Genomic DNA, 14,221 nt, shown 5'->3' with positions numbered 1-14,221 from the left:
AAATCCAAATTCGACCTTTAACCGATATTTTTCGCAATAAGTTCTTTATAGACTTTAATTTTATTTCAAGAAATTATTAGCATCTCGGATTAATTAAGTTACAAGTCCGAAAATAATTGGCATGCGATTATAGTTCTGAGATAATTATATTTAAAATATATATTAAGATATATTATTAACATATTAGAGAGTTAATATTTAATTAAAAATATTTAGTTAGTTAGAGTTACGGCCAAAGCAGCATTAAACTATATATATAATTAAAAATTGTTAATAATATTATTGACAATTATTCATTATTATTCATATTATTATTTTCAACATTTATTGCTTTATTAAGAAACTTTACTGCGCGGGGTTTAATTAGTCAAAATGCGAAGCCGCGTGAGATGCCTAAAACCGGTCTTGTTTATTGTTATATAATTCAGAAACGTTTATCTTATATGCAACGTTGTTATATAATTAAGATTCTTCTCTTTTTGTCCTCTTTTTGTAAAAATTATACACTGTAGATATTCGTTCATGAAAAGATATGTCTCTACCACGTTTATTGATAATAAAATTACATTGGAATCTTATAGTAGCGAATCTGCGAAACACAGTTCACAAATCCTGTCCACGTGAGCTAAAAGCGCACGAGTAGCATAAGTAGGAAGGAATAGCAATTAAAGTGTCTATTTTTTATGTCATTTGAAGTTCTATTGAAACGTATCAATCATGCGATCTATAGTATAAAACTGAAGTTTAAGTTACGAGTATTAAAGAGTAGTTTATAAACTTCTTCGATATTAGTTATCTTTCGACCAAATTTTTCATGTAGAATCAAACAAAAAATATTATATACATACATACACATATATACGGGGGCTATTACGCGTGAAGCGGATCAATCATCTCTCAGAAATTTTTTAAATTTGCACATAGTGCTCTGGGAGATAGATTTTGTGCCAAAAGATTTTTTTTATTGCAAAATTGATCGAGATGTAAACAATTAAAAAATTAAGTTACTTTATTCTGCAAAGATTCATATCTCTGTTACTAATATAATGCTAGCTGACTTCGTTTTTTCTTAATTCACGCTAAAAATGTTCTAGTTTACAGGAAATATATTAATATTCAGAGAAGATTTCGTTTTCCATTGCCTATTTAATAAACTTTCTAACAAATTTTTTAACAATTAATCGAGAAGAAAGTCGGAAAATCTGAAAAAATATATTTTACATACGCTGGATTCACACTGCATCCGAATTTCGTCGTACGACGACTCTGCGACCAATCAGGAAACAAAATTTTGCTCCGCATCGATGATACGATTTTTCTGATTGGTTGCAGAGTCGTCGTACGACGGAAATCGGATGCAGTGTGAACCAGCAACACTCTCAGTTTTCCTAGAACATTTTTAGCGTGAATTAAAAAAAACGAAGTCAGCTATTATTATTAGTAACAAAGATATGAATCTTTGCAGAATAAAGTAGTTTAATTTTTAATTGTTTACATCTCAATCAATTTTGCAATAAAAAAATCCTCTCTTTAGTATAAAATTCTCTCTCCAAGCACTATGTGCAAAATTAAAAAAATTTTTGAGAGATAATTAATCCACTTTACACGCGGAATAGCGCCCATATATAATCATTATTATTTATTTAAAAAATTAATGTAAACGTAAATAAATTAATGTCGTTAAAACAATACGGTCCTGAATATCAAAGTTTACCAGCAAAGTGGGGGACAACCTTATTATAGCGTTCAAAGCCCCGAACCGCACATTAATGCGAGTGTATGAACGTAACTGTACAACAATTTTTATACAATTTTTTAAATAAGGTGAGAGAACAAAAAGCAATAATATTAATGATTTTATAAGCTTACGTAATAAAGTAGAAAATTACCGATAAATTATCTTAATATATTAATAGATACATATCAAGTATATTTTTTCTTTTTTTATATCGGCAATTTGAACTAACATGGCATGTTTTACACATTTTCCAATTAATCAATGTATGTTTATTATATTGTATAAATATTACTAGGAATATTAAACGTTTTTTAGTACATAAAAAAGTATCGTTGGATTCACAGTGAAGTGCTCTGATCATATGAACATATGTAATACAACAGAAGTAATACCATTTTAGAATCAATCGGTTTTCCTCATAAACGATAAATTTCCAAGAATGTTATGAATAAGAAATTGCGAATAATGAGATACAAATCGCGTATTGTCCGGTTCAAATTATAAGAGTATATAGATTAAATTTTTTTTATGAAAGATGTTTCATGAAGTCGTAATTAATATTGATATTTTACAAAAGATTTTTTGTTTTGTCATCATATTTCAGATTTACGATGGTACTTGTGGAGTTAGTCGGGGTCTTCATTTTTGCCTTGAGCATCTTGTATGTTTATTATAAATTTGTGATATTTAATTTCTGGCGTAAGAGAGGTGTTTTTTATGTTAAACCCGTTGTACCCACTGGAAATTTGACAGATGTTGTAACTGGAAGGATGTCAGTAGGTCAGTATCTCTTTATGTGTAATATAAATATAATGCATTAATATATAATTATTTACATATATAATTATTTACAGTAATTATTTACATTACTATATAATTATTACAGAAAACATTAATATATAATTATTTACAGAATTAGGAAAGTTTCTTCTATTTACAAGTTACTCATTAGTTTTTTACTTAATTTTCAGCAAACAAGAATTAAAATGAGTTTAAATGGATTTAAATTTTTAGAAGTACGCATTTATAAACTTTGAAATAAATCCTTTTCAGTTCTAATGCATTTTTATATTTATTTAGAGGTATTGCATGAAGCACATTTCTATATCATTCAATCTAAAAAGATTTCAGTTCTTTAAGTGTATCGGGAATACTGTTTTATTCAAAATTCTGAATAAGAAATGCAATTTTTTAATCTAATTAAATCTAGAAAGGGTTTTTTTATTCAATTAAATTTTTAAAAAAGTGAAAATCCACGAATGCTACTAAAGTACGCATTTAGATAAATTGAAATAGAAATTGATTAAAATTTCAATCCATTTAAATCCATTCTCGTTTAGTAAGTTTTTATATTTTTATTAAGTTTTTAGAAATTGATTACAATAATTTCGAATATTTTGTATTTTACATTATATTTTATTATTTGCTTCAATTTTATCGTTTATATTACTTCTTGTACTTAATTTCTATAACATATACATATCAGATGATCCACTAAAGTACTGTTAAAATATCGGTTCTTATAGAAATTCGTGTAATCATTAAAAGAAGGATAGAAATTTTCGAGAGTTTTTTGCTATCGCTCAGAGATTTTTTATTTTTACGTTATGTATTTTTCTTTGTAGAAACCGAAAATAATCATCATAATAACGCCAGAATTAAGGAGAAATTGATACATCAAAATGAAATAAATAAAAACCCTTATTCTCATTGTCAATTATGATTCAATAATTTATTTTTGAAATTAATTCCAAATTGGATCAAATGTAAAATAATATTGCACCACAAAACGTTAATTAGATTAGATTATATTTTTCATTATAATTTCGGTATCGTTTCCTTAATCCAATTAAGCGTTATGCATCGCGTCATATCAAAAGATGATAAATATTATAATGAAAAATATAATTGATATTCTTAATTAACTCCCGGCCGAGATCATAATTTTTGCAATAATAATTAATTATTTACAGATTTTAATGTGTTATTGAACATTTAAGATATGTAAAGAGCATCGAATTATTAATTAATTTAACTCGTGATATTACTGTGATAATTTAATAGAGTTTGGGTGTTTCAAAATCGAAAAATTGTTTCGGCGCGCAGTTTAAAGAACTTCTTATTTTACTACATACATATAGTATCTATATAAATTCACGAAATTATACAAGCACCTAAGATCCAGCTAGATTGTTAAAAGTATTATTTTCTATTGGTTATTGTGTTCTCACATGTATCTACCTATAAAATATTTATATTGCAATGTTTATACCTTAATATTTTTAACATTTAATAATGAAAAATATAATCTAATTAACGTTTTGTGGCGAAATATTATTTACATTTGATTCAATTTGGAATTAGTTTCATAAATAAATGATTAAAACATAACTGTAATAACTGTAATAAAGTAATGTTACAGCGATGCGAACAAGGATTTTTATTCGTCGCGTCTTTGATTGATCGTACTTCTCATCCCATAGAAATAATTCACGACCGATCTTTATCTCTATCTACATTAATTATGTCCCCTGCCACGCGCGTTGCGCCGTTTTGATCGCTTTCTTAGTACTTCCACCCGATATGGACGTAACAATAATAATAAATATATTATAGATATAATATATACGTATATATAAAAAAGTTTTGGATCACTGTGAGCCGTTTCTTTAGTTAACACTTGGTATAATAATTCCACTTCGGATAAGTTTTCATATAATGCCGACAAATCTTCTTATAAAACATAAATCGAAAGAAATATTTTTTCCCAACACACCAAGTCCTTGTTTAAATTGTCAATCTGAATGTTAACATAACAATTTTTCGTTCAACAGTGAGAATCCTGTTAAGTTCGTAACACGTACATTGTAGTTAAGAAATAAAAATCACGTGGTATGAAAAAAATTTCTACAATGAAAATTAATTTTGTTTTGTTTTATTTTAATTAAAAAAAAAAGTAGTTATGTTTTTTTGCAGTAATCAATCTGACTTCATTATCATGTCACAGTGATAACTTTATATTTCAGAAGATAATTTTTGTTGGCATTATATAAATATTAATCCAGAGTAGCAGGGGCGTTAACTTATCAATATGTGGAGTTGGACAATTAACGTGACGAGAAGAGAACTCCAATTAACGTATTTGATAAAAACCAATTAGTCTATTAAGATTAACCAATCGCATTTGTCATTTCGTTTAACGACGGATGCTATTGGCCAATTCGAGAATAGACTAATCGGTCGATTAAATTAATTGGAGTTGATTGAAGACTGTTAGAGCAATCATTGAACTTCAAATATTAATATTTATAATGAAATTATCTATAAGTGCATTAATATTCAAAATCACAATATTGGAAAGCACATGTAGTATTTATTGAATTCAACAAAATTTGCCACCTTATTGAAAAAGAATACGTCACAAAATTATATGATGAAATTATGCAATTAAAACAAGTAAATTACGTAACAAATTATTCGTTAACCAAATCAGTACGTAATTTTTTAGCATCACGTAATTTAAAAAATTACGTAATATTAGAAGTAACATTATCCATCACGGTAATTATATAATTGTCAAATTTTAAAGAATTTAATGATGGAAATAGGAAAAAAGAGCATATCATCGTGTGATTTTTTAAATCACGTCAATTATAAAAAATTATGCAATGATTTAGTACAACCTGTTACGTGATTCACTTGTTTTAATTGACTTCATTATATAACTGTGTGTGACGTGATCTTTTTCAGTAAGATGCATCTTAGAATGCAAATAAAATTGTAACAACTATAAGTCCAATAGCAGAGCCGGCTTAAGGTATTTGTGGCCCAGGGGCTGATGTTAAAACGGGGCCCCCTTCATTCATAAGAATTGTTTTATAATAGTATAGATAATAAATACCTATTTTCAATAGAAATTATTTATTGAATAATAGATATTGAATAACAATAAATTAAATGCAAAATACATATATACTTTGCAATTTCTATTTAAGAAACGTGGTTGTTCATATAATGACTTTTGTAGTTTGAGTCGTTTTAATTCTGCTTAAAACATACAAGTTCTGGATGTTGAAGAATAAACACATGAAGATAATTCACATTTTATTAAAGTTGTAGTACTTACAAAATTTTTTTTCTTGATATAAGATAAATGTACCGGTTATTGGACAGTTAAAGAATTGCAAGACGAAATCATTAATTTAAATTTTAGAAACATTAACATTTTAGTTTATTACACATGCTTAGTAAGAATGGATGTTTTCTGAAACTAAATCGTATCAAATATGTTATTTGCGTTTATTATAAATTGTATTTAGTCATAAATATAATATGATTCAAAAGTCCTAATTATTGGACAAAAAATGTGACGTGTTCTGTGTCCACAAAAATATGACCCAATTATTGGACAAATGATAAGCAATTTTTTTATTATAGAAGAGAATCGCATTTTAATTATCAATCAAGATTGTACAAAAAAGTTTATCGAAATTGTAATTAGTGAAGTTTTATATAAAGTTTTATATGTAATATATACAAAATATGTTTTTTAATCATTCAGTAGATAGGTACGCTAAGGAATATCCAATAATTGATACACGCATATGTGTGAATGTCCTAATAAATGGACGATTGTCCATAAACGAAATTTTTTTTACGAAAGTTATTTTTAATATGAATAAATTATATAATACTTAATTTCTAAATAATATAAAAAATTGCTTAAAAATTTATTTAGAGTAACACATATCATCAAAAGCTTAATATTTAAAATTGTCACAATTTGTCCAACAATTGGGTCCACAAAGTGGTACATTTATTGTGAAGTTTTATATAAAGTTTTATATGTAATATATACAAAATATGTTTTTTAATCATTCAGTAGATAGGTACGCTAAGGAATATCCAATAATTGATACACGCATATGTGTGAATGTCCTAATAAATGGACGATTGTCCATAAACGAAATTTTTTTTACGAAAGTATTATTTTTAATATAAATAAATTATATAATACTTAATTTCTAAATAATATAAAAAATTGCTTAAAAATTTATTTAGAGTAACACATATCAACAAAAGCTTAATATTTAAAATTGTCACAATTTGTCCAACAATTGGGTCCACAAAGTGGTACATTTATCTTAATGCACGCAGATTCATTGATTAAATCATTAAAATCAATATTTTTCATCAGTTCGCTTTTTATTGCTAATAATGCTAGTGACGATAATCTAGATAGTAGTATTAGTCATTGTGGATCGACATTTATTTTTTATTATTGTTAATTTGGAAAACGATTGCTCAGCCTCGCAATTTGCTGATCGGTATTGTTAAAAATTTATCTCGTTTTAAGTACACAAATTTTTGAGGATTTCATGCAACGCGAACAGGCCTTTTGACAAACAATAAGGATAAAATGATTCACTGTGTTACACAATGTTGCCTGTGTATGTAGCTGGAAAGCCACTCTCTGTAATTTCTACATCTGAACAAGCTAATTTATATTCCTCATTGTACTTTCTTTTATTGAATATTGTCTGTACACGATGTTTCATTGCACGAGGAATGCAAAATTAATTAATTATTTATTTGTCTTTGATTATTTACTTTCATCAATAAATACAATTTTAAGCTAAGGGGCCCCCTGAAAAGACGGGGCTCGGAGCTATAGCCCCCTTAGCCCCCCCGCCCCCCTTAACCCAGGGCTGTCCAATAGAATTAGACTGAAAAATTCTCATTTTGGAATGAATTATAAACTAGCATTTTCTCTACACGAAAATCTTTGGAAGATCATAAAAAAAGAAATGCATATGTTTGAGACTTTAGACTTGTGTAGGAAATATGGAAAAAAAACCAAATAGTTTGCAAAAAATGTTTTTCATTTATAAAACGAAAGATATGATTATATGGAAACAAGTTCAGTATGAAAAATGTAGATATTCAAAATATTTACAAAATAAAACGTGGAATATTAAGATCGGTCTATTAAGTTAAGTAGAAACAAAATAAAAACTATCGAAAAAGGTTTTTTTTCATTTGCTTTCCGTTCATTAAGATTTAAACGCAAAGCTTTGAAATTTTTGTAAAATGTAGCCCTCATGATGACGAAAAAATCTAGCCCTAAACAAGCATGAAATATTTATTAGTTTCTGCCTGTTTGCGCAAAACTTAATTTCTTCATCTTTTACTAGTCTAATATTTTGCGTGTTTTCGTGCCTAGAAGTCTCTGAAGCGGCGGCAATTCGAAAGCACACTAAGAAGTCACTAAAAATGTAATGAATGCACAAAAATCTCGTCGATAAATGGCTTTCAGAAATAATTCACTTTACAAGTATTGGCAAATATATGTAGCTGTCCAAGAAAATTTTTTTGAAATAAGAAATGTTGTGAAATAGAAAAAACAAAATTAATTATATTAGTGTTAAAAATAAAAAAAAAATTCAGGAACATTTAAATTCATAAATTTATCCATAAAAAATTTTCATTAATTATACTTTATATTTTATAAAATTGCAACTGTTACAAGTTACAATTTTTATATTGTATTTATAATTGTTTAAATAATCGTTACACATTTTGTTTTTATTTTAATAAATGTATAATATTTTATGTTATTTATTTTTATTTAAAATACACACACGAAATTAATTAAAAAATAGTTTGATTTTCAACAGGCGAACTTTTCCAGAATGCTTACATGAAATATAAGGATCATCGGGCTTTTGGAATGTATACCTTATTTAGACCAATTTTGATAATTGCCGATCCCGATCTTATTCGAACGGTATTGACAAAGGAATTTGGAAGTTTTCATGATCGTGGAATGTATTTCAATGAAAAAGTTGACCCGTTGTCTGGCAATTTGTTTCTTATGCCTGGAAAAAGATGGCGAAACTTACGTGTCAAAATGACACCAACTTTTACTTCAGGGAAAATAAAACAGATGTTTCCAATTATGAAAGAATATAGCGAAAAATTTGCAAATTATCTGAAGGAAAAAGCAGAAATAAGAGATTCTATCGAGATGAAGGACATGTTTGCAAGGTAAATTTTTAAGAATTTATTATTTAAATAAAGTTTTTCTAACAACAAGAAATAGAAACTTTTTTATTTAAATATAAAGTTATTAGCCTAATAGAAAATAGAATTCGAAATACGATAAGTATATAAGATAAACAACATAATATTTTTTTAAGAAAAAGTATTTTGTCCTTTTGGATACAGAATGTAATGTTCTATTTAATCCACTTAAAAGTAATGCAAAAACGATTAGATTAAAAAAGACTAATTAGATCTTGCTCGTTTTTTACAATGCAAAGTGTAAAGAAAAAACGGTCTAAATCGAGAGGTAATAAGATTTTCTTATAAAATGAATTTCTAGTTTACGAAGTTAATACAACATAAAAATAAAAAATATAAAAAATATAAAAAAATATAAAATAATATAAAAATATCGAACGTTTCGGAACTCACGAGTCCTTCTTCAGCGATTCTTTTAGATGTTACAAAATCATAGGGATAAGCATAATCTTACGGTCTAAGCAACGTGGTGTGATACAATTTGTTTGAAGAAATTTATTCTCCTGTTTTTGTGTGAACGTAGAAATTGTATTTAAAGTGAGAAATTTATTGTCGTCAATATAATGTACTCAAGAGGTAAGGCAAGATTGAGTCATTTAAATGTAAATTGTCAATTATTGTTTATTATTGTCAATTTTTGTATTACTGCAATTAATTATTTATTTGACGATTGAAATTCTTACTTACGATAAAATGTATAATGAAAACAGGAGCGTATATTGTACCACACCATGTCGCTTATACAGTAAAATTATGCTTTCATCTCTACCCAACAAACGTAAATGGATTGAAATGGATTAAAATGGATTTAGATTTTCAGAAATATGGATTCATGAATGTTAAAATAAATCCTTTTAAATCCTGAATACATTTTTATTTATTTATAGGAATTGTACGGAGCATATCTGTATGCTTTTCAATCTATAAAAATGATATCAGCTTTTTCAGTACATCGTCAATACTGTTCATTTCAAAATTTTGAATAGAAAACGCAGTTTTTCAATCCAATTGCATCCAATTGAATCCAACTGAATGAAAAAAAAAAGCTGTTTAAAATTTTAATATATTATACTTTATATTTTTTATGTATTATTATATTAATTTAATAAACTAAAAATTTATTTTATAAAAAATCTTATTATCACTCGATTTAGATCGTTTTTTCTTTGTATTTAAAAAAGACTGTATACACATCATAAAAAAAAGTTTATAGAAAATTTAAAAACTTATTCAATTTTTTGTACAAAAATGTACAAAGCTTTCTTAAACTTATCTAAACAATGATTATAATATATATTCTTTTCATTAAAATTAGTTCAATTTTTTTCGAGAATATCTATTTATTTTACTTTGGTCCAATTTCAGAATTCATGGTTAATTCTTAACTGAGGTTCAACTTTATTTCTCATTTTTTTCTAATTCTAGAATTAGAAAGAGATAAAATGTAAATTAAATCTCGGTTAAAAGTTAACCGTGAATTGTAAAACTAGGCCTTACCTCCTTTATAATACAATTTCAATGTTAATATTTGAAAAAGTTTAATATCTCAAAAGTGAGACTAGTGACACCAATTTGAGTGATATGGATTGTAACAGAAACTTTTCAGTAAATTATTGAATTTATAACCATTAGTAATATACTGCATTTTCTGTATTTTTATAGATGAATTACTATTCTTATGTGAACATATTCAATATTTAAGCTCTTAATATTTAATTTTAACGGATTCCACATTTTTTTCTTATGAACTTGACAAAGTTCTCACCTCTAATTGACGAATTTGTTATATTTTAATAATTAGCATACATTGTTCAATTTTTTACTTATTTTCTCTGTATTACATGTTATTAACACATTTGATATATCTCATTTTATAATTATTAATTTAATTGTTGTCTTACTTTCACTTATTGTTATGTAAGATATTTATTTCTGGTTAAAAGTTTTAGATCTATAAGAATTGATGAAGACCAATTAAAAGTCGAAAATGTTATTTTTTGATGTCAGTAAATTAAATTACTTAACAAAAAGTGTTTTTATATTACATTTAAGATTGCTCCTTTTAGCGGCTTTCTATTTAAATTTAAGAAAAATTTCTAAATTTTCTTCTCTTTTTCCTTTCTCTCTCTCTAAATTTTACAACTCTCCCTATTTGAATCTTTTTACTCTCTTATAGCTATTATTTCTGAATCTTTATTTGAATATTGTTCGTTTTTTGACAAAAACATAGTTATGTTTTTGCATCAAAATGTTAAAATATCAATGCTTCTTTATTCCTAAAAATTTGTTCTCTCGTATGTCTTTAAGTTCTCACCTCTTAGTATTAAGTTGGTATTTTGTAATTTCGATAAAATTTAATAAAATTAATTGAAAACTATTTGTCAATTCTATCAATAGATATTCAACAGATGTGATCATGTCAACAGCTTTTGGTATCGAATCTAATTGCATTGAGAATCCCAATAACAAATTCCGAACCTACGAAAAAAAAATTTTAGAGATGAATCCAATTTGGGTTGCATTATCTATGTTTGCGCCGAAAATTATGGATTTCTTTTCCGTTCCTTTCACGGACCGACAAGTCATCAGTTTCTATATGAAAATGTTTCGAGAGACTGTAGAATATAGGAAAGCTTATAATATTATTAGATATGATTTCGTGAATCTGCTCATACAACTAATGAACAGGGATTATGTTGATCCTGATGATAATGAAGAGATTACCAACGTATCATGTAATATATACATAATTTATATTTTACTTTTCTTATTATTAATTTACGTTTGTTCTTATATTAATAGCTTCTCCACAATGTGTTAAAAAATATATTATTTCTCTTTGCAATCTTGTAAATCAATTAAATAAAACTGTTTTCTTAAAATATATTTTTGTTTAAAATTATATACATTGTATATCATAACTATAAATATGTTATTTTTTTAACTTGTAGCAACTATGAATAAACTTACCATGACAGAAGCAACTGCACAAAGTTATGTCTTTTTTGTGGCTGGCTTCGAAACCTCTGCAACGACAGCAACATATGCTCTGTATGAATTAGCTCAACATCAAGATATTCAAGACAAAGTTCGCAAGGAAATCGATGAAATATTGAAAAAGCATGGTGAACTGACCTACGACGCTATTAACGAAATGATGTATCTTCATAAAGTAATAAATGGCAAGTTCATATATATTAATCACACATTATGTTAAAAGTATAATAGTACACGGGAAAAAAAAGATGTTTTAACAGCATTATTTTAATTAAAAATAATTTTGTTAATTTGATAATAGTATTAATAAAATAAATAAAATTTTACTATAGAAAACAACAGCACAAATACGTATTTAAATATTATTCTGTTAAGTTCGGGAAGGGAGCAAAAGAGAGAGAAATGTACACTCTTGACATGCTTCAACAGTTTCATTAATAATTGAGTTACTGAATTAATAAAACTATTTTCAATTAACATCAATACAAGAAAAAAATTTTAATATACGAAAATATTTCATTATTTGATGCTACATATATGAATGTATTATACGTTCATATACATTACTTATATTTTGAAAAAGATGTATCATTATACTTTTCGTTTATATACTGCAGAGACTATGAGAAAATATCCAGCTGTTCCTCTTTTGCACCGCATTTGCACCAAAGAAATAGATTTACCAACAACAAACATTCGTGTACCAGAAGGAACTTTAATAACTATACCGGTACTTGGTTTACATCGAGATCCATCGATATACCCGAATCCAGATAAATTTGACCCTGAACGATTCAATGCAGATAAAATAGAACAAAGACATTCTTACACTTATTTGCCATTTGGAGAAGGCCCACGAAATTGTATTGGTGTGTATTAATCCATTAATACTACATTTGATTTATATTGAATCAATACAAATTTATAAGTTTTGAATAATATTAATTTTCAGGTTCGCGATTTGGCTATATACAAACAAAGGTTGGTCTGGTGAGTCTTCTGTCGAGATATATATTTAAACTTCATTCTCAGACTCCAGTCCCACTTGTTTTCGACGAAAGAACTTTTGTTCTCACAGCAAAAGATGGTGTAGATCTTATTATTGAGCCGCGAAAATAATTACGATCTTATTTTAGATAAATATCAAGAATGAGAGAGAGAGAGAGAGAGAGAGAGAGAGAGAGAGAGAGATGTATATTATAATAATAGTATAATTATAATTAGCATAATTAATAGTATAATTATTTAGATGTTTGCGGGGACATCGGATGAATTAAACAATAAATGTTTAAATAAATTGTCATTATAACTAATACACTTGTCTGGATTATTTTTATAGTAACTTTATTTTTATAGCAAAACTTAAACATTTTTATTGTTGTGCCGATTTTCTACGACAACGTATTTGGGATCCTTAGGAGGAAAAAAGATCTTATTTTCTCTAAAAACAATATAAGATATATGTTACTTGTATGTATTAAAAATAAATATCTTACAGTTCTTACAATTTTTTCAATATTTCATCTAATATAGCTTGTAAAACTGCGTAAAAATCATCTTTACTTTATAAAGCATTTATGAAGAATTCGCAGTTTTCTGGAACCATGTTAAATCACATAGAACATTTCTTTAGAAAAACAAATTGAGTTTTTAAACAGGAATTCCTTGTTAAACTGTATAAATTACAAGAAATTCGTAATTTCAAATAGAATTCAATAAATGATTAAGGGTAGAATTTCAAATAGAAACACATTTGGTATCTATTTAATGCAGAACTGCTCGTAAAACCGTAGAGGAATTATCTTTATAGCACTAATTTACAGTTTTCTGACAAACTACGTTAAACCGAATATAATACATCTTTGCACGAGAATGAATGTGGCCTTTGTGAAACAGAATGACCGCGTAAATTACAATTCCGCGAAATTTGCAATTCCAAATAAAGTTCAATAGACGATTGATGATAGAATTTCGAGTAGAAATACATTTGCAATGCGCTCGATACGGAAATGCTGTTAAAACCGCGTGGGAATTACATTAAAGCATTCAAAAGGAATTCGCATTTTTCTAGTAAACCACGTTAAAACGCAAAGAACACATTTCTCTATGAGAATGAATGCGGCTTTTGAAACAGAAATTCTTCGTTAAACCGTGTAAAAAAAAAATTACAAGAATTTCGTAATTATAAATAAAACCTAATGGACGTGGGATTCCAAGCGGAATCACGTAGAACATCGTATTTGCAATCTGCGCTTGATATGGAAATGCTCATACAACCGCGTAGGAAGTCACGTGTAAAACACTCGAAAAACATCATAGTGATAAATATAATTTATAAAACCGTGTAAAGAATAATTTGAATGAGGATAAATGCGAAATTACTGTTTCAAAAACCAACACTTT

At 26.8% G+C, this 14,221-nt stretch overlaps 1 protein-coding gene across 1 annotated transcript; it reads left to right on the top strand.

Moving 5' to 3' along the window:
* The first annotated feature begins 2,349 nt into the window (after positions 1-2,349).
* Positions 2,350-12,989, top strand: LOC108779316 (cytochrome P450 6k1). The gene is made up of 6 exons (XM_018546705.1): positions 2,350-2,518; positions 8,416-8,785; positions 11,219-11,556; positions 11,773-12,003; positions 12,436-12,687; positions 12,771-12,989. The coding sequence occupies exons 1-6, from the start codon at positions 2,350-2,352 to the stop codon at positions 12,935-12,937; spliced, it is 1,527 nt and encodes a 508-aa protein (XP_018402207.1). The 3' UTR covers positions 12,938-12,989.
* The last annotated feature ends 1,232 nt before the right edge of the window (positions 12,990-14,221 follow it).

This window comes from Cyphomyrmex costatus, unplaced genomic scaffold (assembly GCF_001594065.2).
Source record: "Cyphomyrmex costatus isolate MS0001 unplaced genomic scaffold, Ccosl1.0 scaffold58, whole genome shotgun sequence".
Classification (NCBI taxonomy): Eukaryota; Metazoa; Arthropoda; class Insecta; order Hymenoptera; family Formicidae; genus Cyphomyrmex; species Cyphomyrmex costatus.
The sequence above is the reverse complement of the archived record's forward strand: the minus strand, read 5'-3'. Positions and strand labels throughout refer to the sequence as shown.